Consider the following 25,324-nt stretch of genomic DNA (forward strand, 5'->3'; position numbering starts at 1 on the left):
TTTTTTAACATACTGTAAGTAGTGTTCGGTACAGCACATACTGGATGCTGATCATTTAGAGGAAAACTACAACTTGCTGAATGAAGTCATAAGATGCATTAACTGAGGGAGCTGATATTTCAATGAAAATTCACTTCTTATTTAAGGACATGTACTGGTACATATTATAATTATTATAAAATGTTAAATCATATTGGTTGGATTTGGATCAAAACCAGTGATGGCATGAGCTAAAACATCTGCCTTAAATTTCTGACTTAAAGCTCTGGTGTATTTCTCAATCTTATATGATTAGTTCCCCACCACTCAAGGTGTCGCTCAGTGAAAACCTTGTATTTCTTATTTTAGTGGGGTTTTTTCTACTTCGACACAAAAAGACTGAGCTCATCAGTTCACTTTCAAACCCTCTTAAAAAAACTAATAAAATAAAATAAAATAAATCCACAATTGCATTTTACTCAACCCAAATTACACAATTTCTTCCCTCCTGTAAAATTGACATTTTGGACAACATACAAAACAAAATTTCAACTCCCTCTTTAATTGGTGCATGTAAGTAGAGTTCTAATACCATATTTTCCTTCCCGATACTGTTTCCAATACCTGAACTTTGAGTACCAGTTGATATGAACTGATACCCGAGCACTGACCGGATATCAGCGTGTTTAAAAAAAACATAAATACATACTAATAAATTACATGATATGGGATTGATTCATGTAGTCACTGATACTCAATCAAACATTTCAGGCTTTAGGGAACTTCTGATCCCTCCGCATCAGTGAGACAAGAGGCTGAGTCCCTCCTTCTTTCTCCCCCTGTGGGCGAACTGGGAAGCTTTCTGCAATGAATAGTGTGACTGTATGAAAGGGGGTGGTATTGAGAAATAAATACTGGATAAATAGACTTTAAAAAAAAAGAAAAAAAATCGATGGCCTCCACTGATGGCAAACCAGTTGCAGCTGAAATCTGAAACCACACTGTACCAACTTAAGAGTTCATAAATTAAAGGCAGAGTTGGGTTTGAGGTAGAGCATGGCACTACTCCAGATTTAAACACTGAATATGCTCAGGGAATAAACTCTCCTGTGCTTGCGGTTGTACTGACTGCTCCAGCAGCGATGCCTTCAGAGAAACTGAGCAGCACAAAACTGCTCTGAATTCTGGGAGTTGTGAGCCCAATTCCCCTTATTTCTAGTGCACGAGGCGTCCTCCACTCTGAAGATGCTGCTCTGACCTCCACGATGGAGAAACAGACATGGAGATCCGTTTCTTTTCATCGACTCACCTTAAGAAAGTGTTTCCCTTTCTGTCCTGAAACATCAACAGCAGACCCCTCGACTCACAGGAAGAGGTTGATTTTGGCGGGGACAGCCTTACAGCCAGTAGAGGAGAAGTACTGTCCCTGGACAGGAGTGTAGGTCATGTCTCCCCCTACTGCCTCCACCACGTCACTGCGGGCGCAGCTTCCGCGCTGGCAGAGCTGCGAGCGGACACAGCGCTCCACGTGGCGTCGGCTCAGCGGCAGGAAGGGAACGAAGCGGGTGATGAGCTTCTGCTGGATGATGCTGGAGTGGTAGAAGCCGCCTGGAGAGAGAGGCTCACTTCAGTTTCCTTCATCTGACAGTAACGCAACAGTACTTAAGCCTGCAATACACTGGCAAATTAGCTTGTTTGATCAACTGAACAAAGACAAGCAGCTGTTTCATCTCACTGTGTCCTACATAACTAATTAGTTTTTTCTTTTTTTTTTTAAGAAATATGAACTGATAAAACGGGAAAAGTCACACACTTATTCCAGTTCAATCCTTAGACCCAACATCACAAAATAGTGAATAGTGCTCATTACATATTTCCAAGTCCAAGGTCAAATCTTAAAGTTGTTTATTTTTTCTAGAGCTGCAACTTCTGATTATTTTCATTATCGATTAACCTGTTCATCACTTTCTTGATCAATCAATTATTTATTTGGGCCATAAAATGTCTGAAATGAGAATATTGACAAATGTTGATCAGTGGTTCCCAGAGCCCAAGAGGACATCCTCAAAAGTTTTATCCACAGCCAAAAGAAAGGCTGAGTGCCATTTAGTCTCATTATATATGAGAGAAGGCAGAAATCTCTACAGCTGATATCTCCTCAGAAAATGCTATGAATGCAGTTGCAAGAACAATACTTTTTTTCTATGACTTTTTTCTATCTGCTCTGTGCTGGACTGTTAATTTGTGACCATTATCTTCACTTTTCAGAGCAGTAGGTTTTTATGTTGTTTTCCAGTTTCATTCCCTTATGATGAATATTAAGTACAGTATCTGATATTAAGTGGGCACAGACTAAAAGTCTACAATCCTATGTTAGTGCGAATGAGGGATGAACCCAGCAGCCTATAGTCACAAAATCTGGGGTTCTGGTAAGTAACCACTACTAATTTACTCAAGAGTCAACTGACCAGTGGTGTAACTTCATCATTCTTTTTGTGGCAAATATTCAGTAAGCACTATTTGATGAACACTATATAGTTTAACTGCAAAAGACATTTACTTGTGCTGCTGTTGTACACTGTTTGTGCAATGGCTTCCTGCAAGTCGGCCCATTTGATCTCCTCTCTGTCCTGTCCAGACTGCCGGTTTTCCAGCGCCATTTTGTTAATGACCTCTTCTCCTGTGGTGCTGCAGGAAAAACACACAAAACAAAACAGTCCCCACAACTTAGTTCAGTGTCCATCAGAGAGAATTTTAACTCCTGAATATTAACTTTTGATAGATTAAGGAGCTATTCTTGACTTGAAGTCAGAGGACAAACTCAATGTTTGTTTCCTCCTTTGATATCAACTTAAACTGAGATTCACACAAAGGTGAGAGGATAAGTCTAATTCCTGTAGCTCGTCACATTATAAGATTACAGAATAATCATTCATAAATATTAGATTTACTCTCTAGGGTTTCCTCTGTTTACCAGAAACCACGGTGGCTTGTAAATTTTGGTCTCAAACAGCAGTTTCAGAGAAATCTTCCCCATTGAGATTCCCAAAGTCATGTTCAGACTGACATTAGCACTGCATGAAAAAATACATCTGTAGACAATACTGTTCAATCAACTGTACCTGGTGATTCTCAAGACGGAGGATAAAATCACTGTCAGTGTGATTACTTTCCAGAGCTGTGAAATCCTGTCTCATAATATTTCAAACTATTGTGCAGTGTTTCTGCATCTGATAAACTTTCAAACTTCAGGATCTCTTACTCAAACGACACTTCCTGGATTGTATTTAATCTTTTTACCTATATTCTAAATAGCCTATGTTCTAAATAACATGCCCCCACCGGTGTGTGTGTGTTTGTGTACGTACCCAATGAAGACGTAGATGGCCTTGCGGTAGTTGGTGCCAAACACAACGTGAGAAGGACCCACGAAGGGCTCCAAAACATCAATGAGACCTGGAGGCATCTTCTCCATCTCATCAAAAATGAAGACAGAGCGCGCACATTCCGTCAGGTTCCCCTGCACCCAGCGCTTCAAATCCTCCTGTGAATCAATGGAGGGACTGTTATTTCTGAGAGAAGATCCAAAGGCTGCAAATAATATGTACATTTCTCTTCTGTCCACCGTAATTTTCTTTTTGCATGTTAGGAAAATTAGGTATTCCATAACAATGAACAAATCCTGCTTCTCTGGACACATTTAATTTGTTTTACATAAAGCGTTTTGTGACAAACTATAATTACTCATGACTGTCTCTCAAATGATTACACTAAGATAAATATCGCCAACTCACCCTGTACTCCTTGACCCGCTCAGGTATGGGGAAGTGCAGCGTGGGAATAAATTGGTGGACGTACGGGCTGCTCATCGCCGAGCCATACAGATGATTTCCCAGCATGGAGCTGACCAGCGTCTTTCCTGTCCCAGAGGAGCCATGAAAGGACAGCACCAGGGGCTGCTCAGGGCTTTCATTTTTAAGGAACCTCACAACCTCTTCTGACACAATGTCCTGGGCCAGATGTTGTCCGTAAACATTTTTGTAGAGGTCCCACTCCAGGTCTGGTAAGTAGTCAGAAAATAAAGAGACGTATGATGTTAATTTTACCAATCATCCTCAACACCTACTCGGCTGGCAGCTTCATATATCACGTAAGGTGTGCCCCTTGAAAGCTAGCCAGCTGGCAACTGATTTTCCTTCATCAACTAATCAATCAACTGACCAGTTGTTGCAGCTCTACTCCGTTCATGACATCTTATCCTTGTTTTTTTTAAATCTGTGCACTGGTAGGTGACAGGAGTACCCACTGGTAACCATATAAGGGATCCTTACTAAAAACGCTTATGTTGGCATTTAAGTTTAAGGGAAAAAAATCACCCAATATATATGGTTGCCACATTTTCTAGCTCTCAAACGTCATCATTAGTAATGATGAGCACTAGTCTATCATTGCCAGGACTGTGTATTAACATGGAATAAGTTGTACGTTTGGACAAGTAGGCAAGTTATGACAACTTGTTTTTGAGTGACATTGTATGTCATATTTTTAAACCTGATATTACGAAAGTTCCCCACAGTTTACAGCTTGCAAAACGATATGCAATGTTTTATTCCAGTCTCTTCAAACAGTGCCTTCAATGTTTAATAGCAGAGATGACTTCCTGTGTTTTGCTAGCTAGCATAATAGCCAACTAGCAAAACAGTTATTATAATAACAGCATCAGTTAGCTTTTCGTGAGCACTGTAGACTAAAAAGACCAGTTAACCAACTCTTTCTGCACACGAACAAAACGTATAAAATATGTTTAAGTTAGCATTAAGTGGACAAACTAGCTAGGTTAGCAGTGTTTTCTCTTTTCAGCCTAGCTAGCTGGCTAACAAGAAGTAACATCCGTTAGTTAACGTTAGCTAGCTCTGACAGACATTTCGTCTTACCTCTGATATTTGGCTTAAATTCGCAGTCACAGCTGTCTGATATCGTGCAATAAAGTTTCTGAAAAACGCCAAAAACCGGGTTACAAAGGTATAAAAACAGCACAGACAGGATGACCAACATTTTGGCTGCCCGCTGGCAGACAGATGAAACCTGCACCTCTCCTCCCGCGCAGGCTGTAGTTTTTCTGCTTCGAGGACGGCGCCCGGAAACAGGCAACGAAGTGACAAGGAGGACTACATTTCCCAGAAAGAAAACGTGGCATGGGTCGTAGTGTGTTGTACACGTTGGAGGATCACAGTCCAGAAACCACAGCGGTAAACATCTGGAAAAATAACTTTTTTTTTCCTTAAATCTCTCTATAAACAGTATTTAATTTGGGATAGCCTATCTTTAAATTTGAATTGATGTGGACATACTGGACATATTTGGGCAGAATAGAATAGAAATGTTGTAGGAAACAGCTTTTTATTAGCAAGTAATGCAACAGAAAATAAACTTTTAGACACTCAAAACATTTGCATTTGTAACGAACTGTAATCTTATATAGAAATAAAATACAGTAGAGCAGAACTTGTAAGAAAATGTAATTTATACAGTAGAGGGTGCTATTAATGTGGAAATAGTCCATTAAGGAGCCATAGTGCAACTGAGTATTATACGATTTTTTTAGCAGGCTAAACTGAAAAAAATGTATGGTTTTATAATCAAGTGGGGAGTAATAAACCTTGTAAAATGACAAAATTACCACTTCAGAGATTCAGTAGATGTGACCTCAGTTTGTAAAAGGTTGCTGTGATATATACTTACTGTGTGCTCCTTCACACATACGTTTGTGATTACACCATCTTTCTTACACTAAAACACAATTTGCAACCTCAAATTTCATAACACCTTGGTTATCATTAAAACATCTCTGATTTCTTCAAATATGTGTTAGAAATCTTTAAGGGCTTTCTATTTCTCAGTAAGCAGAATGAGTTAGCTTTAGTGGACGCTGAGAAATAATCATCAGGCATGTAATTGGCAGATGTATATGACTTTTATTCAATAAACTGGCTTGACAGTGAGGTAAACATGTTTATTTACATTTCACATTTCAAATAAACATTAGACATTAATATGTATTACGGTAATAGAAATGCTCTGTACCTGTGTGCTTTACTCGTGCGGACAGGGTCAGTTCACTTCAGTTCACTCACTTCATTGACATGAGTGATAATGAGAGATTCAGTATGTGTGATAATGTGAAGAACTGTACAGCTTTAATTTTGAAGGAAACAGGAAGAAAAGGAAACAAAGAGCAAAAAACAAAGACAAACAAAACTGAACTGAAAGTGAACTGACACCAACACTGACTACAGCACTCATTAAATATTTACTTCAAATTAGAAAATCCTAATGATTAACACATGGTAATAAACATAATACAACATATGGGTATGTAGATACAATGTTATTCTGTTATTGTCCTGTACAATAAGACATACAATTCATACAGTTGTAGATTTAAGGAAGGTCCAGCCTTCAGCAGATATAAACACATTTCTATGCATTAACCAAACAGACTGAGGCCCAGCCTCATCTGAGTAAAATGAGTAAAATCTCAGTAATTTAATGAAAAGAGATCTCAGGGTTTCTGTAACACAACAAACTCACGGTCCCACAGCAGAACCTGGCACAGTACTGCATATTTACACTGATATACAAGTTTCCATTTTGGTTCATTGGGGAACAGAATAAAGTCTTCTGCTAAGAAATTTGTTACATATAAATAAAAGATGCCCCAGGCTACACTTAATTTTTGACTCTGGCATTGGCACATTGAAACATAAGCTTGTGATAAGGATGGTTAATGATAATACAGCAACCTGTGGTGCCATGAAACTGTATTTTGTGGCTTCTTTCTTTGTACTTTTTGTCCATCGGAGTGCAGTACTACTAGAAGTGTAAATCACAAGTTTTATCAAATTATGACATTATATCAATTCTTCGGACAATGATCCAGTATTTGCTGATATTACAAAGTCTGCCATGACGATTTCAATTCGATTCAATTCAGGGGTCTGCAAATAATATAAATGATATGAGACAACATCATATGCCCGCTGGTTAACACAACCAGTGGCCAACCAACAACAGATAAATAATTGTAACCGTTTAAGTGCAGTAAAGCTTACTTTAAATTGATGTGACTAACAAACATAAAATATGGCTGAACAAAGGTATAAAATTCGGCTCAATAATAATAATACTAACTGCAAAATCTCATAGACATAGACGTTCCATGAGACTTTTGAAACAAAAGTGTATTTTAAAGGAGCAATATGTAGCCATTGCGTGCGCAAAAATGAGTACTGCAGTCCAAATTGTGAGTTGGAGCTGTAGAGATGATCAGCTGTTTATAACTGTCATTTGTAAAGTATCCTGAAAATCCCACTGCTTTGACATAACACATTCTGGACGATGAGTTAAGTGGCTGCCTGTCTCACTGCCTGCCAAACTCCATTAACATTTTGCTCAATTTAACAGTTATTAAACATCTACGCCTTCTACAAGATTATTAATGATTACAACTCCTAAATATACCCTTTGTCATTAGGCGAAAATTCTGCATTAACTTGAACTAATTTGAAAAACGGACATACAAAATAATGAATGAAAATTTCAAACACTGGCTGTGGCGTTCAAGTCAAGTGAAACAAGTATTTCAACTTAACATGTTGCCTTAATTTCTGATGACACGTTGTGGTCATTTTATGATTATTACAGTGAATATATTACAGTTTTCTCCTTTAAAAATGTTGATATGGATCGATGTTTTCACTCTGCATTGATGATATTTGATTGTTGATCATTAAATCAATACGTTGATCCAGATCAATGGAACGTTACTACCTTATATTTCCACTTCCTCCACCATCCTGCAGCCACTCTAACTTTAAGGTAACGGTGTATAATGAAAGCTGCACTCAGTATTATACTCTGGTACAGTATTAGAAATAAACCGCTTAGCATGAGAACATATCAGAATGTAACATTCATCCTGCTGACCTGCTTTTCAACAAGAATCTGAATCCCAACGAGCTCCAGAGAACCTGGTTAATTTCACCTTCAGCTATCACAGTCTGTCACATTAGGGCAGGTTTTAACAGACAAAGGTGGCGCACACGTCTGCATGCTTGTGAAGTGTGTTTGTGGCTACAGCCTTGCCGATTCAAACCTCACGCTCTCCCTTTTAATGCCACGCTCAAGGGTGCTCAGAACCCCAGCTGGGAGGAGGAGCTGCTCCGCGTCCAACAGACTGCCCCATGTAGGAGTGAGAACATGACAAGGAGCTCATCCTGCGTAGACAAAGCTACTAAAAACAGGTCTGTGTTCAGCGCGGTCTGACAGGCGGCTCCAGCTTGTTGGACAGGGCGGTCAGCACCTGGTCAAACTTGGCGTATCGCAGAGCCTGGACCTCCTCGGCTCCCCTGCTCCCCCAGAGCAGCCTCATCTGGAAGTCAGTGAGGAAGAGCTCCAGGACCTCCGCCTGCTCCTGGAAGCCTGCAACACCAACATCACATCACGTTATCAGTGCATCAACAACAGAGTTTAGAATTTGTTCATAATAAGTTTGTTGCAACTGATTTTTTTTTTTTCACTTTAAAGGACCAGTGTGTAAAATTTACTGTCATCTAGTGGTGAGCTTGCAGGTTGCAACCAACTTGCCTGACCCTCCCCTTCTAAGCCTGAAGAAGGCGTCTTGAAACTTGCAAAAAACACAAAATGCCCTCTCAAAAGCCAGTTGGGCTTTCACACTGCGTATTCTTAGACCAATGCTGTCCTTAGCCCTGGGTTAAGAGTTAACCCTTGCTTACTTAGCCCCTTTTCACACACACACACACACACACACACATTGTTAGCCCAGGCTTAAGCTAAGCCAAGATCCATACGAATCACTCTGTACTTCAAGTAGCCATGGGTTAAATTTTGGTTGGTATATTAAATTGCGGCACTTTCCTTTAGACCAGGGGTGTCAAACTGGCATCCTGGGGGCCTTTTGTAGCCTCTCACCCCCTCCCTCAGCCCTGTGTCATTATGTTAAAAATATAATATAACTAATATGTCAAATATATTTTTTTTCTGAAAGTTTTCATGCACTTACGTGAAATTTTCTATCCAGGAAAGAATGGCTCATTCAAGAATATTTCTCTATTGGCAAACACAATGTCACAATGTCCTCTGACAAGTATTGATCAGTTATTGAGCAGCGAATAATTTCTTCTCCTCTTTCTGCTGTCTTACCTTGGAGTTTGCTCTCAGCGTTGGAGTGGTAGATGCCCCCCAGCTGAGCGATGGTCCTCGCTGCCCCCAGGTGGAACATGACCACGTCCACCCCGACTTCGACCGTCTCCCATGGCTCCGTCCCCTCACCCACCGCCATGCTCTTCTCCAGCAGAGACAGGAGGGGTAGGACGTGGGGGAAGGTGGTGTTGGACAGCGGACAGCTTTCTGTAGGACAGACACACAGACAGTCATTTTTTTGTATGGGGGAAGCTGTGTTCGACAAATGGACCATCAGAAATCAGACATACCTCTCCCGTCGTTCAGACTCTTCATGAACGGCCTCAGAGTCTTCTCATAGAGAATAGCGCCCTCTGTGTGTCGCTGCCGTAATGCCGTCCAGGTCTGCTCCAGACGGGACACCTGAGAGACACAAAAACATCAACGTTAAAACCAGTGGCAGTAATGGTTTCCAGATGCAGTGACCAGAATGGTGTTGAGGAGTGACATGTGTAGCAGAGTCTTTATTTGATACCTTACCGCTTTATCTTTGTTAATATTGTTTATAATGAAGTATTATTATTTTCCTACTGGGACTGGCATGTTCTTTGTAATATGAGCTTATCAAACTGTCTCAATTTATTACTGATGCCCCAAATGACCTACATATCAACATCATCAGTGACAAGATTGGCTATTTCTATATATTTATTCTTAGTGCCTGCCATCAGGTCTGATTCTCCTTTAAATCAGATGAAGTTACAGTGACTATGACAAACGCCAATTAAAATTAAGCAGGATGAGATTTTTATTTTGATCATTTCATTTTTGCTGTTAAATTTTGTGGTTATTGCTTTTGTCCATAGGAGGCTCCAAATTAAACAAAATATTAAATTTCATTGTAGTAGTTTTAATATATATATATTTTAATAAAACTGTATTTTTTGTATGTTTTATGTTAAAGAGAGATTCAGTTTCTCATACCAAATGTTTTCTGAGGATACTGGTTGTGTGTAATTTGTTTGTACAGCAAGGTTTCTCAACCTTTTGTAAGTTCTGCCACCTTTCAAAATCACTGTTTGAAAAACATAACATGCTCAAAAAATGGAGAAGGAAATGAAGAACTGTGACAGAATTTCCACCACAATTGACACAATGTGCTTTCAGCATCACTGCTTGCCATTATGAATCCAGATTTAATGCATTCAGGGCCACAAGCTTTTGAATTTCCCACATTCCCACATTATTCTCATGTGTCTCCACATCCAAGTGAACATTAGAAACTTGGTCTTGAGAGATCTGATACGATTCTGTTGTTTAATAGTTTGTGCAGGAGGGGGGGCCATTGTGCTTAGGCACGGTACAAAGCAATTGTACGTAATGTGAATACACCCCATTACTGCAGAGAACCAATCAATTCAACCACTTGAATTGAAAAGAAGTCAGTTAGGACTTTTCTGTAATAGCTATATTGCTATCTTAAGATATGTTTTTTTCCTACATGCAGTTTGGAAACATGTTTCTGTAACACCCAGAATCCTAAATGTCACTCTAAACTGAGGTAAGAAAACCTCTAACCTGCTCCTGTCTTTTTACACTCCCAGTTGCACTGGCACTCAGACAGAAATATTAATGACAAACACAACTACAAACAGAGTTACCTGCTTTCCTACTGTAAAGATATGGCATTTATGATATCTAACTTGTCATGTCATGAGACAAACTTTCACATAAAGAACAGAGGACACAGATTGCCTAATTGATAAGCAATCATTGTGTGTTCTTGACGCTAATCAAAGATAAGTTTTTATCAATGAATGACAGTGCTCATTTTTTCTATGTACAAAGGGAAAGGGGTTATACTGGTTATATTGGTTTTACTGCAAATGCATATTGCATATTTCTGATTAAGGCAGTGATGATAATCAATATCATTATCCTAATGACACATAATGTGTTTCAGCCAGTGACCTTTGTTGCACGCCACCCCCCCTCTCCACCCGTTCAGCCTGTGTGATGCATGCGTACCTGCGGCAGCTCCAAGGCTCTCATGACGGCAGCGAAGCCGAACATGTTGCCCATGGTGCTCTTGAGCTCGGCAGCGATTTGGATGATTTTATGCAGCAGACCGGCCCTCTCTTCAGTCGTCCCCGTGCATCCCAGCACATCCACAGCCAACATGGTCGCCATGGTTTGGAACCTGTGAGGAGGGTTTTTGAAATTTATATCGTTATATCAGCACTTTAGCACAATGACACAAAAACTGTTAGTCTTGCTGTTTTTAGATTTTTACCACAAAAAAATATAAAGTTTGTCCTAAAAGTGGCACTAGAGGGAAGGTCATGTCACTGCAAAGCATCTGTCTTCTGTACTGACAGGCTGAGTCCATGATTTTTCAATTTATCTCAGACTCAGCTTGTTTCAGTTTTACACAGTCAGACTTGATGCAACTTCAATCAATTTGCATCATTCTAAGCTGTGCTTTGTCGACCTATTTATTAGGGCTGCCCTTAATAGTTGACTAAACCTTTTATTTGTTAATCTATTTGTCTCAAACTCCATTTGGGAGCTGTGCCTTTCCATTAATCCTGAGGGATTGTTGCAACACAGACCTTCTCTCTTGTAGCACTTAAGTCACTGGTGCACTGCTGCTAACTGTGCTGAAGCTGCTATTAGCTAGCTGGCTCACTTAGCCATCTTATTAGGCTGAAACACAGCCTCTAAGGCCAGTTTGATGACTGAGAATACAGTACAGAGGTGATTTAATATTACAGCCCCTCTGATCAGGAGTCTTAATACTGAGACGATAAAGACACGGCAGGTTCAGGAGGCCTGAAGTTGTTGAGGAGTGAGTTTGTAACATAGCAGGTTCATATTCTATTTCATGTCTGTTTTATTTGTGACACCATTCTGTCACACACCACTGACTGTGTGGACCGTTGGACTGCCAAACTACTGGCTGGACAAGGTTGTCTTCACATTTGGAGATGGAAGTGTCAAGGAATTTTGATCTCACTCACTCACCTCTCCAGTAGGTCCAGTCTCAACTGCTGGCCATGTGGCAGCGTGAGCAGCTCCATCCCAGAACTGACTCCCATCATCCTTTGCACCTCCGGAGTCACCTCCAGAATTCTGGCCACCTGGGAAATACAGACATATGATCACTGGTCCACTCCTGGCTGTGTCTTTGTATTTGGTGGGTGATACTGTGCACAGTATCTGTATGTTCTGTGCAGCCTTACATGTGCTAAAGCTGCTAAAAAGTTCTGTAGAGTTGAATAAGGTGATAAATCTCAAATTACAGCAGCTTTAAACAGTACCATGCAGTCAGCCTTGGTGATATGTTTCGCCGCTGTCCTGGGGTCGACCTCGGCGAGCAGCTCCTTCACCCTCCGCAGGATTCCCACCTCCAAAGGCTTGTTCTCTTTGGGCATCAGTGGCGACTGGTACCTGGTTGGTTTGAAAGAAGAGACCGTCTCCACCACCGGTGAGAAGTACACGTTCCCGTCCTCCACCCTCAGTGGATCAACACCCACTGAGCCTTCCTCCACCCGCAGCCTCTCTACGTAGCTCTGAGAGCTGGGGTACAGCTCTGTGTAGCCGCTTCCACTTTCATCAGAGGACGGCGAGTCCGAGCTCAGATTAGGCTGCGGTCTGTCGTTGCACTGTCTGTGGAGGGTGCTGCTGGGAGAGGGCAGGGGGACGGAGGGATCCAAGCGCCTGGAGAGGGATGGAGATGGAGCTACGCTGGCTGCACGGCTGCTGCTAGGGCTTCTAGACTGTGGAGCTGGAGATAGAAGAAGAGAAGGAAAAGGAGAATAGAAAGGAAAAGCAGGTTTTTTAAAAAATGGTTCAACCTTAAGACATAACTATATTCATTAATTAAAAAAACAGCTCACAAAATCATAATTTCGTTTCATAAAAAAAAGTAATTTCCTACAACAGCGAGTCAGGAAAAAGTGGATTTGTTTGGGACTATTTTCAGTGGTGGATTAATCCACATTTGGTGAGTATATGGCTCTGCAGGCTTGCATATTTGGGATTGAGCCAAAATAAACTACAGTGTGTGTGGTCTTGGTGAATAAGAAACATGACGCCTGAAGGTGTGGCTTACTGATGTGTTTTTAATATAACACCCTGTTTTTGTGGAATGATAAATATCCAAAAGATTCCTTGATTACAATTCTTATCCATTTAGAAAAGCAAAACTGTTTTTATTGTTTAAAAGGCAAATTATCCCTTTTTTTTCACAAAATCCTCCCTTCACCTAAGGATTTGTGGGACACATTTGTTTTACTGTGTAATTGATTTGTCTCGTAAGAGAACATATCGACTGTTTGAAGTCACTGAACGGGGTTATGTAATTCATGTGCATCTGCCATGAGCACATTGTTTGGTTAAACACTGTGGTGACCTTCAGCTTATATCACACTGACCTGACCATAACAACCAACAACGAAGGGGCAATTTTAAGATTTTTTACTTTAAGTGCCTTCTATCCACATTTAGATGTTCTTGTCCTTTTTCTTCACTTCTTTAGTTTGCTGAAGTTCTTTTGTCAGGTTTTAAAAAAAACAAATCCAGCTTTACAAGTTTTTTTATTGCAGTATTCATTCTACTGTAGCTATGACTGAAGACTGGCATGTAGATGTCTTCTTCAGGGTGGGACTTATCAAACATGAAGCAGCTTTGACGATGTACACTCAAGTTACAACAACTTCCTGCATCACGACAAAATCATTCAACAAAAACTTAAAACACTTTTCATCAAAAGGTCTCTAGATGGCACATTTTGATTTTAAAGGCGATCTGATTAATTCTGCAGGAGAAGTTAGATAAAGTACCATGCCTGGAAATCACCAAAAATGGCCAAGTTTGGGTTTAAGCTATAGTTCAAAGAGGCTTGTTTATGTGTCCGGATGTGCCTCCCAGTTTTCATGCATCTGGGTGAAACTTGCTGCAGGTGCTGCTGTTTATGGGGCGTGACTTTGACAAAATTTATGGCCAAAAATGGGTTTAATAAGGTCACCAAGACCTTGAACTTTGACCACCCAAATCTAATCAGTTCATCCATGAAGTCAAGTAATTTAATAATTCTTTCCTTGAGTCCAATAGGACATGTACCAATTTTGTAGAAATTCCCTCAAGGCGTTCTTCAGATTTCACGTTCACAAGAATGGGATGACCAGAAAACATAATGCCTCTGGTCACGGCTGCCTTCAGCAGCACAAAAGCCGGGCAGGGATAAAATAAAAAAATGTTTAAGATCAAATAAAAAATAAAACAAGAAATCTTTCTAGTCTTCTTGTCAGGTATATTTACCTTTGCTCCACATTAACCTGCAGCCAAAGATCAGTCTTATCTCATAACATCTTAAGTTCAAACTCAAAGTTTTCCATGTGACTCTCTCACTCAGCTCGCCTTTGTGTAACCAATCTGCTGCTGCTGCCGCCGCTGCTGCTGCTGCTGCTGCTGCATACCACACACACACACTCTGAACTTTAGTCATGTTGCCTCAGCGCCAACGCCTTCTGAGCTACTCCGATCATCAGAGCTCGATGAGAGTCAGTCAGCGGTCTGCTCTGCAGGAGGCTGGAAGCACAAACAACGAGCTCGCGCTGACACGTGAAACCTGTCAATCAGGACGCTCTTGGTAAGTGTTTAGATCAAATAATCATGAGCAGTTAAAGAGTTTTAGAAGATAAAGTAGGCTGGTGGTATGAAGCTAAAAAAAACTTTTACTCGTGTTTCAGTGCAGTTGTTTTTGTGTTCATCTTGGATGGTGTAAGTATTACTTTGTGTACGAATGGACTGTACAGCTAAACCTTGAGTACTTGCAAATAGATGCTACAGTCTCAAAGTCTCAAAATGCCACAAGATAGCCACTTTCAGATGTTTCCTGGAAGTAACTATGCTGGAAACATGTTTATCACTTCATAAAATAGCCTCATGTTTCCTGTTTGTTGGAACAGCAGAAGGGTTAGACATTTTCTCTCCATACACTGAGAGAACATGTACTTGTTTTTATCACAGGTAGTCTTAGCTTTTAAATCTATTGCACTCAACTCTCAGGTCCCCACAAAGCTATTTGTAAATCATAACAAAGTAGTAGGAGTAGTTTTAATTGCACTGGTTATCTTCGACTGGTTTTCAGGCTCTGCAGTTTTATCATTTTTAAAATAGTTCATATATTTTTAGTATTTTTCTAATACAAATGTGTCATACACAACAGCATACATATTATTTGTTATTTAATAGTGGTAGTAACAGTAGTTGTAGTATTAGTAGTTGTATCTTTAATAGACCTGAGACAAAATAACCTTTTTTCACAAAAAATTATATAACAGGTGAAGGTCCTTTAACCTTTGACCATGTAAATACAAAGCTGCTCTTAAATCTCCTTGAAAGTTGCACACCAATCATTACTGAGTGACACACGTGTACGAGCACAAAGCTGTGAAACCTGAGAGAGGGGACATCTGCTAAATGCAAAGAGCTTTTATAAACCTCCTGGGATTTAGCAGCTGGAATTCCCACACAGTGTAGTTGTGCAATCAGAAAATTGTTATTGAGCTGTGTTATGTAGTTATGTAAGTCTTGGATCAGTGTGCCTCATTTTGCTGAAAGAATAACGAAAATCCTCTGTGAAAAGAATTTTAGTGGTATGCATCAGGTATGCTCTGGCTGCACTTTGCTGAAACTTACAACAGGCAGTCTTTGCTCTCAACTGTGAACAGGTGGTATCTGTTATCTTATCAGGGATATGTATATGGCAGCAACTAATACCAATTACCATGAGCAGTGGTGCTATTTTGTATTGTCTAGCACACTGCAGACTTACCCCCATTGCTAAATGACAATGCTCAGATGGTATTGAGCTTATAGCACAATGACTTCAACTGTAAAATAACAACTGAAAAATAATTGCAAATAAAATGTTAATCAGCATCTTCTCCTCTGCAAAGAAATCAACATGAATCCTTAAATTCAATGATACTTTCATATCACGAGGATCTATGCGATGTAAAATTCATCTGCCCATGTCTCTATGAACCTCTGTGTGGACGTCTGAAACGCAGCCAAAAACTGAACACCATACATGACAACACGACTTTGTATGCAGACAGCAAATTTACAATAAAAAGATGCGCATGTGTGTCTGCTTTCCATGCCCATTTTCAAGTACTGTACTGTATATCCTGACCTTTAAGCTTGATTAGACCTTTCATTTGAGTAGCCTCATCTCACCTTTTGATTTTTCGAACTTTAAAAAGGTGGGTTTTCTTGGCAAGTTAAAGTCAAATGTACATTGCATTGTTCTGATGTTATCTCACTGACAAAATCTGTCATACAACATAATAACACCTGTCAAAATACTCATAACTATGTCTGCTACAGTAGGTCTCCTGGACCCTGGACACACAGACTCAAAAGGTGAAAACAATACTAGCCACACACTGTCATGGTTGGGACACATGGTACTGCAACTGCATGTTGTTTCTAATTTAATTGTGTTATACACAATATAATATATTCCACAGTTTTAGTCCTTTGTAACGTTCAGGACCTTTGTAAAAAGTTGTTTACATTTTATAAACCACAAATCAGAGTTTGTAAGTCCAGCTTCATTTCAACACAGAGTACTGACCTAGGCCTGTAGATTAGGGTACATCACAGGGTCTTCACACGGTTCAAGACTTGCAAGATAGTGCAAGTTGTGTCGTTATCTAAAAAACAACTGGAGTTCGCAAATGAATTACTTTCAGTTCTTTCGTCTTCAGTCGTGAATTAAATTGATGTAGCCTCTTGAACTCTGGAACTGTAAAGTCTTGATATCCTTACCTCTCTTCTCAGAATCTCTTTCAGAGATGCATCGACTGACCTTGGCGGTGCTTGTGGTGCTGCTCTGCTTGTCACCCTTGGTAAACGGAGGGAAAGTCCTTGTGTACCCTGTGGATGGAAGCCACTGGATCAACATGAAAGTCCTCATTGAGGAGCTTCACTCCAGAGGCCATGAAATCACAGTGGTGCGGCCATCAGACAGCTGGTACATCAAGCCAGAGTCCCCACACTACAAGTCCATCACTATAAATTCCACTGCTGGTTTTGACGAGGAAAGCTTTGGGTCATTTGTAACCACAATGTTGAACATGCGGCGGGAAGGTGCTTCACTTTGGAGTCGCATCTCTCTGGAGTATGAACTTGTGGAAGAGTTCTATCAGATGAATAAGCAGGTGCTTCAGATGGTAGGAGGGATGTTTGAGGATACCAAACTGATGCAAAGCCTCCGTGATGCCAAATATGATTTGGTTCTGACGGATCCTGCAATTGGTGGAGGGGTGCTTCTGGCTCACCGTTTGGGTCTTCCACTTGTCTTAAATGTGAGGTGGACTATTCAGGGGGAGGGGCATCAAGCAATTGCACCTTCCCCATTCTCCTATGTCCCAATACCAGGGACAGAGCTGACTGACAAAATGACATTTTCCCAGCGTGTCAAAAACTTTCTTTACTATATCTTCACTTGTTTTCAAATTTGGTATGTCAATGATACAAGCTACATGCCATTTGTCCATCATTACTTTGGAAAAAATGTACATTACATGGAGCTGTTTCAAGCAGCAGACATCTGGCTGATGAGGAACGATTTTACCTTTGAGTTCCCACGACCCACAATGCCAAACATCGTCTACATGTCAGGATTTCAGTGCAAACCCTCTAAGCCCCTGTCTAAAGAACTAGAGGATTTTGTCCAGAGTTCAGGGGAACATGGCGTCATTGTTATGACCCTGGGTACCCTGGTGGCAAAACTTCCTGAGGACATCACTGAGGACATTGCCGCTGCTTTTGCACAACTTCCTCAGAAGGTGATCTGGAGGCACAAAGGCAAAAGACCATCTACCCTCGGCAACAACACCTTACTTTTGGACTGGCTGCCTCAAAATGACCTTCTGGGTCACCCAAAGACCAGACTGTTTGTAGCCCACGGGGGCACCAATGGAATGCAGGAGGCCATCTACCATGGCGTCCCCCTTGTTGGCCTACCCCTCATGTTTGACCAGCAGGACAACTTCTTCAGGATGAAAGCAAGAGGCGTGGCCAAAGTCCTGGACATTGCTACTGTGAACAAACACAACTTCCTGGAGGCAGTGAAGGAGGTACTCTATGAACCGTCCTACAGAGAGAAAATGACAACGCTGTCCAACCTGCATAGAGATCAGCCCATGAAACCACTGGACCGTGCCATGTTCTGGATCGAGTTTGTCATGAGGCACAAAGGAGCGAAGCATCTCAGGACGGAGTCTTACAAGATGTCCAGGATCCAGTACCACTCAATTGATGTGGTGGCATTTCTGTTGGCAATTATTGTGCTACTGTTTATCATTTTTATTTCTGCAGTAAAGTTTTTGTGGAGGAGAGTGTTTTCTAGAAGCAAAGTCAAAAAGGAATGATGAATGTTCTATAAGACAGCTGTGTCACATTGTCTGATCCTGATTTCTTGTAAAGATAACTATAACAATTGTTAACTTTTTTGTTCTGTACAGTTTTATACAAACGGTCTAACACTGGTATCCTAACATGCCTGAGTATGTGTAGCTGAATGTACCCCTCATGTTGTCAAATGACTTCAACCAAAGAGGTAATGTTTGTTTTTTTTTGCTTGTGTGTTTGTTAGGTAGCAGAATATCTCAAAAAATCTGTAAACAATAGACAATTCAACTTGGTGAAAAATTAGGCCTTGAGTAGAGATCAGTTTTTAACCCATAGCCAGAAACATTTATGAATTCTTGAAGGTTTTCTGGATGTTTTCTTTATTCTCATAAATCACTGCATTTACTTGATTAAATTGAAATAAGACTATTTTTTATAAAAACTGGAGTATGTATCTTGTGACTGTCTCAGAACTGACCAATGATTCAATGTTGCTTATGACTTTTACAGTGATGGTATGATGTTGCTATGTTATCATCTGTAAATTTATATTGTCTAAATAATGATTTTGAGTAAGCTGTCAATAAAAACTAACAAAATGATTTATTGAAGTTTTTTAAGGTTTGTTTCACACAAGACTTTGGTCTTGTGTACTGCACTGTTCAATGCTGCACAAAAATTTGAGTATTTTATTTGTACTTTTGCATACATTTAAGGATTCAATATCATAGGCCACCAGTCTCCCAACTTCTACCTGAGCAGTGAATGCCATGTCATTTAATGGAAACGGAAAAATAAATAAAATAAATGGTGGCAAATTAAATTACTGTTTTGTGCCTTGAAGAAAGTGGTATCATTAAAGACAACCACCAAAGCTCAGTGATGTATTAGCATCTTCTTATATGTAAAAAGTCATGTCATTTTATAAGCCATTGAACCAAGTTTCCAAATAAGTCCATCTTCCAGATGTTAGGTTCATTTAATCACATTTTGCATGGGGCTGAGAGTTCTTGAACCTTCAGAACAACTACACCTGCAGATTAGGGTGCATCAGAGCATCCTTGTGTGGTTCAGGATTTTTTGCAAGACGACAAGTCACATATTAATTCAAATCACCAACTAGAGATTGCCAATGAGTCCATCTTCCAGTGGCTGGACTCAATCATTCATCAGTGGCTGTGTTTCAGACTAAAATCTTCTTTCAGTAAAATATCAGTCATATCTGAGAGGACTGCTCATAGTCAACACAAACATTTCTCACATTATGTACTGCATGAAATTAGACGATTCTGTACTCTTTTTTCAGTTCTTTAGGTTCAGTTGTTTATGAAATTGATGCATACTCTTGAACTCAAGAACTGTAAAGCCTTGACAGATCTAACACCCTTACCTCTCTTCTCAGAATCTCTTTCAGAGATGCATCGACTGACCTTGGTGGTGCTTGTGGTGCTGCTCTGCTTGTCACCCTTGGTAAACGGAGGGAAAGTCCTTGTGTACCCTGTGGATGGAAGCCACTGGATCAACATGAAAGTCCTCATTGAGGAGCTTCACTCCAGAGGCCATGAAATCACAGTGGTGCGGCCATCAGACAGCTGGTACATCAAGCCAGAGTCCCCACACTACAAGTCCATCACTATAAATTCCACTGCTGGTTTTGATGCAGAACACTTTGCATCATTTGTAACCACAATGTTGAACCTGCGGCGGGAAGGTGCTTCACTTTGGAGTCGCATCTCTCTGGAGTATGAACTGGTGGAACAGTTCTATCAGATGCATAAGCAGGTGCTTCAGATGGTAGGAGGGATGTTTGAGGATACAAAACTGATGCAAAGCCTCCGTGATGCCAAATATGATTTGGTTCTGACGGACCCTGCGATTGGTGGAGGGGTGCTCCTGGCTCACCGTTTGGGTCTTCCACTTGTCTTAAATGTGAGGTGGACTATTCAGGGGGAGGGGCATCAAGCAATTGCACCTTCTCCATTCTCCTATGTCCCAATACCAGGGACAGAGCTGACTGACAAAATGACATTTTCCCAGCGGGTCAAGAACTTTCTTTACTATATCTTCACTTGTTTTCAAATTTGGTATGTCACAGATGCAAACTACATGCCATTTGTCCATCATTACTTTGGAAAACATGTACATTACATGGAGCTGTTTCAAGCAGCAGACATCTGGCTGATGAGGAACGATTTTACCTTTGAGTTCCCACGACCCACAATGCCAAACATCGTCTACATGTCAGGATTTCAGTGCAAACCCTCTAAGCCCCTGTCTAAAGAACTAGAGGATTTTGTCCAGAGTTCAGGGGAACATGGCATCATTGTTATGACCCTGGGTACCCTGGTGGCAAAACTTCCTGAGGACATCACTGAGGACATTGCCGCTGCTTTTGCACAACTTCCTCAGAAGGTGATCTGGAGGCACAAAGGCAAAAGACCATCTACCCTCGGCAACAACACCTTACTTTTGGACTGGCTGCCTCAAAATGACCTTCTGGGTCACCCAAAGACCAGACTGTTTGTAGCCCACGGGGGCACCAATGGAATGCAGGAGGCCATCTACCATGGCGTCCCCCTTGTTGGCCTACCCCTCATGTTTGACCAGCAGGACAACTTCTTCAGGATGAAAGCAAGAGGCGTGGCCAAAGTCCTGGACATTGCTACTGTGAACAAACACAACTTCCTGGAGGCAGTGAAGGAGGTACTCTATGAACCATCCTACAGAGAGAAAATGACAACGCTGTCCAACCTGCATAGAGATCAGCCCATGAAACCACTGGACCGTGCCATGTTCTGGATCGAGTTTGTCATGAGGCACAAAGGAGCGAAGCATCTCAGGACGGAGTCTTACAAGATGTCCAGGATCCAGTACCACTCAATTGATGTGGTGGCATTTCTGCTGGCAATTATTGTGCTACTGTTTATCATTTTTATTTCTGCAGTAAAGTTTTTGTGGAGGAGAGTGTTTTCTAGAAGCAAAGTAAAAAAAGACTGATGAATGTGCTTCAAGAAAACAATAACATTAGTAAATTGTTCTTTCTGAATTTAGAGTCGTGAGCACTGATACAGTCACTGGAATCCTAAAATGTCTGAGGGCATGTAGCTGAATGCACTCCTTATTCTGTCTAATGACTTCTGCAACAGAGGTTATGTTTCTGTTCTTTTTGCTTGTGTGTCTGTTAGTTAGTTAGAAGGATATCTCATACATCTGTGAATAATTAAACATGCTACTTGGTGGAAGTTGACCTTAAGTAAAGAGTTGTTTTTAATCCATATCCAGGAATATTGTGAAGGATTTCTTGCAGGTCTTTGATTTAGTTTTTTATTTAAAAAAAACTGCCACATGTATCTTGTGATTGTCTCCCTGGGCAATGTTACTAATGACATTTAATGATGATATGATGTTGTCATGTTATTGTTCCACAAATGTATGTTGTGCACTGTATGTCAGTTTGGTCATGTGTACTGCAACATTTGATCATTTTGTATGTACTTTTGCACAAGTTTAAGGATTCAATAAATGCATCATCATGTGCCACCAGTCTACATATTTTGAGTCTGCTCCCTGGACAATATATTCAGACAGTAATATATAACCACTGGACCATACATTGTATGCAGCATACAAACATAATGACAGTGTTACCTGTGTGTGTTTACTGGAAGGACACTGAGGCACAGCAACAAGAGCATTTTGTGTAAATGCTTTAAAATGGTCATTGTCTTTGTTAAATAAAGGATAAATAAAATAATTGGTGGCATATTAAATTACTGTTCTGTGCCTTGAAGCAGGTGGTATCATGAGGAGAATTATCAAAGTTTATCAGGTTATTGGTATTTTCTTACACTATTGTTGAATTAATTCTGGGTTATTGTAATCAGATAGCACTTGTAGTACACTGCCATTGTGTTTCTGTTAATTTCTCACGTTCGGGTTTTTTTCACTTACTTATTTAGGGGCGTTTCACTGAGAGCAATGCTCTGTTCTTCAGGAACACCCTGATCAACTTCACACAGTAACACATATACACTCTAGCTCAAGGCCTTTCACTTTCCCAACATAGGTTTATTCTGCTGCTCATACAATGAGCTTCTGGTCACAAGCTTGTTTTCTCAAACCTTTGGGCCACCACTGCCCCCAAATACCATTTTACATCCCAGTAAGCTTGTTATCATGTTTAGACTTTGTATCTTTGTATGTATATGCTTTGATGCTTGTCCAGTTTAAGATAACTGTTAGAGAGCCAACAGTGTAGAAAGACACAAAATACAGAGAAAGAGAATGCAAGAAAGTTGCATTATGTTTAATACACCTTAACCATTAGGACACCATTTGGTTTCAGAGATTGTTTACGTATTGTTCCAGTAAGGAAAACAACAGCAATTTAAAGGTGCACCTTAATCTGGCTACAGGTTCCATACCATTCAACAGATAATGGCTGTGCGGGGTGTAGAAACTTTCTAAGCAGTATGGAATTTGAACGGGGATTGAATGACTTTGCACACTTTGCATGAGGCACCTGTATCATGACCTGCTCACTTACCTATATTATAATCTATGACTCCAATTTACTAGAAAACATTCTCCTGCAAACTTGTCATAGAGGCATATAAATTAACCAAACTGTGACACTATCAGCAAATATAATGGTAACAATTTCCATAAATGGAAATTTAAAAGGACAGTTCGCCCCAAAATCAAAAATGCAAACATTTGATGAAATTGTTTGTGTAGTGTGAGCGTCATTATTAAATTTAATGTTTTATCTGTGTTGTCTGCTTTGTTTATGTGGCATTTCTGTACTGGTCTGGATTGTTACTTTTCACCACCAAAGTAAAACTACCAAAACATTTCTTCAGACTTCAGACAAAGGACAAGTTTAGACTTGGAGATTAACTCTTCCTGTATCCTGTTGCCCCTGGGGAATAAATGTACAATGATCCACCCAAATATTAAAGCGCCTACTCCTTGGTTATGCATGGTTTAACTATTTTATTGGCTAACATAGAAAGCAAAGCATCAGAACAAAGAGTAGAAAGAGTTTAGTGAAAGAGACAGAGCTAGAGAAAGAGTTTTAAACTCACTGTTGTTGTACGGAGTAGAGAGAGAGGAGTCTCCAGCAGTCAGCAGAGGCCAGTCGTCCTGCTCCCTGTTTACATCTGCCTCCATGTGGTGGAGAGAGGAAGGACTGTATGGAGACAGAGAGAGAGAGAGACAGAGAGAAATGGCAGATGGTTATCATGATGCAGGAAATAGTATTTCATTTTCATTTTCTGCCTCATCATCATGTTTATTTTCTCAGACTAATAAAACAACACAAAGAGAGTTATGTCTTCCAAAGTTTTATTACTGTAGCATTTGAAAAAAATACAACCTACTGGCCTGTATGACAAACTGAACAGACTGAAACACTTTCTACACTAACTGAGATACTTGTATTGTATTTGCTGTGTTAAATGTGTCCTTTGTTTGAAATGACCTAAATTAATTCCAAACTGGCAACACCCCAAACTGCGGATTTCACAACCGTTTCTGGTCCATGACACATTTATTAATTTGGCCATTTATTATACACTCATTTTTTTTTTTTTTATGTTTTTTTGCATGCATTGTTGTACATCTCAGCTCCACTGAATAAAGGTTTAATAATAATATCAACATATGAGTCATTAGAAATCTCCCGTGACCAGATGTTACTGGGATACTCCTGAGAGGCCTGAATGTCACAGTTTCATTTTAAAGTTAAGTGAAAACTCACCTTTTCGGACAGACCCTCTCCTCTGCGTTCACGCTGCTGTTCTTCAGCCCTCTGTGGCAGGACGGCGGGCTGATGGCTGTGCAGAAGGCTGTCTCCAGGTAGCTAAGAGGCAGCGTCCTGTTCACCGGCCGGTGAATCTGGGCTCCACTCCACTGGGTCAGAGCCGCCCTGCTGCCCACGTAGAAGTGAACTAAAGCTGGTAACGAGTCAAAGGCCTCGCGTTCCAGGCTGTACTGGACTCGAGTGTATGTCTCACTGGACTGAACCACGGTCTTCCTGATGAGGAAGTGCAGTGTTTTCGGCTCCCAGTGGCTGGTAAGGACAAAGTCGCCCTGACTGGACTGAGAGTCTCTGATGAGGAAGTCGCCATGGTTCACCACCAGGCTCTCTGACACCTGAGGAGACATTTTAATCTTCCTTGGTTACTGAAATTACTATGAGGCATTTTTACGTAAACATTAACACCAGTGTTTGTTTGTTTCTTTATTAAGATCCCAGTTAGCTTCTGCATAGCAGCAGCTATTCTTTTCTGAAACAAATTGCTTTTGAGTGTCATCTTGTTCAATTAAATTGGAGACTAGTCAGATGTCTCTATGGCCGATATCTCCAAAATTTGGCAACTTACACCAAACTATCCAGATGAATAAATAGCACTACAGGTAAGAGAAACAATATGTGTTTGATTTTGGGGCATCACAGGATGATCAAAGAGTAATTAGATTATTCCAGCTACATCTGCGTTCACCTGCTATGTAATCTGATAATTGCAGCTGTAATATTGCATCATAGCATCATGAAATTATTTATCTGCTTGTCTGTAATTCTGACTGTCTGACTAGATTTACTCAACATGAATTGCCTTTAAACTAAGAATGAGTTCAGAGCTCCCTCTTCTGGTTAAACCACTGCATGACAAAAATTCCTGGGACTTTTCACACTTTCCTAACTTTGAAA

General features: G+C 40.4%; 2 protein-coding genes and 2 pseudogenes across 2 annotated transcripts in view; 2 read left to right on the top strand and 2 right to left on the bottom strand.

Annotated features, from left to right (window-relative positions):
- Positions 1 to 476: 476 nt before the first annotated feature.
- tor2a (torsin family 2, member A) lies at positions 477 to 5,100 on the bottom strand. Its single transcript, XM_084729476.1, has 5 exons — positions 4,914 to 5,100; positions 3,774 to 4,039; positions 3,348 to 3,523; positions 2,540 to 2,667; positions 477 to 1,587 (listed from the first exon to the last, which is right to left on the bottom strand). Exons 1-5 carry the CDS (start codon positions 5,032 to 5,034, stop codon positions 1,343 to 1,345), a joined length of 936 nt encoding a protein of 311 aa, XP_084585602.1. The 5' UTR covers positions 5,035 to 5,100; the 3' UTR covers positions 477 to 1,342.
- A 2,471-nt stretch (positions 5,101 to 7,571) lies between these two features.
- The window catches only part of sh2d3cb (SH2 domain containing 3Cb), a 33,378-nt gene continuing 15,625 nt past the window's right edge, over positions 7,572 to 25,324 (bottom strand). Inside the window, exons 5-12 of the mRNA XM_084728229.1 lie at positions 24,371 to 24,765; positions 23,697 to 23,800; positions 12,501 to 12,967; positions 12,205 to 12,320; positions 11,209 to 11,380; positions 9,492 to 9,603; positions 9,202 to 9,408; positions 7,572 to 8,460 (exon numbers count right to left, since the gene is read on the bottom strand). Of these exons, the coding sequence (XP_084584355.1) occupies positions 8,291 to 8,460; positions 9,202 to 9,408; positions 9,492 to 9,603; positions 11,209 to 11,380; positions 12,205 to 12,320; positions 12,501 to 12,967; positions 23,697 to 23,800; positions 24,371 to 24,765 (1,743 nt within the window). The 3' untranslated portion in view covers positions 7,572 to 8,290. The remainder of the gene's footprint in view (positions 8,461 to 9,201; positions 9,409 to 9,491; positions 9,604 to 11,208; positions 11,381 to 12,204; positions 12,321 to 12,500; positions 12,968 to 23,696; positions 23,801 to 24,370; positions 24,766 to 25,324) is intronic.
- LOC146320110 (UDP-glucuronosyltransferase 2A2 pseudogene) lies at positions 16,357 to 19,043 on the top strand (annotated as a pseudogene).
- On the top strand, positions 19,921 to 22,149 carry LOC146320111 (UDP-glucuronosyltransferase 2A2 pseudogene; annotated as a pseudogene).

Source organism: Lutjanus erythropterus, chromosome 10 (assembly GCF_056507025.1).
Source record: "Lutjanus erythropterus isolate fLutEry1 chromosome 10, fLutEry1.hap2, whole genome shotgun sequence".
Taxonomy (NCBI): domain Eukaryota; kingdom Metazoa; phylum Chordata; class Actinopteri; order Lutjaniformes; family Lutjanidae; genus Lutjanus; species Lutjanus erythropterus.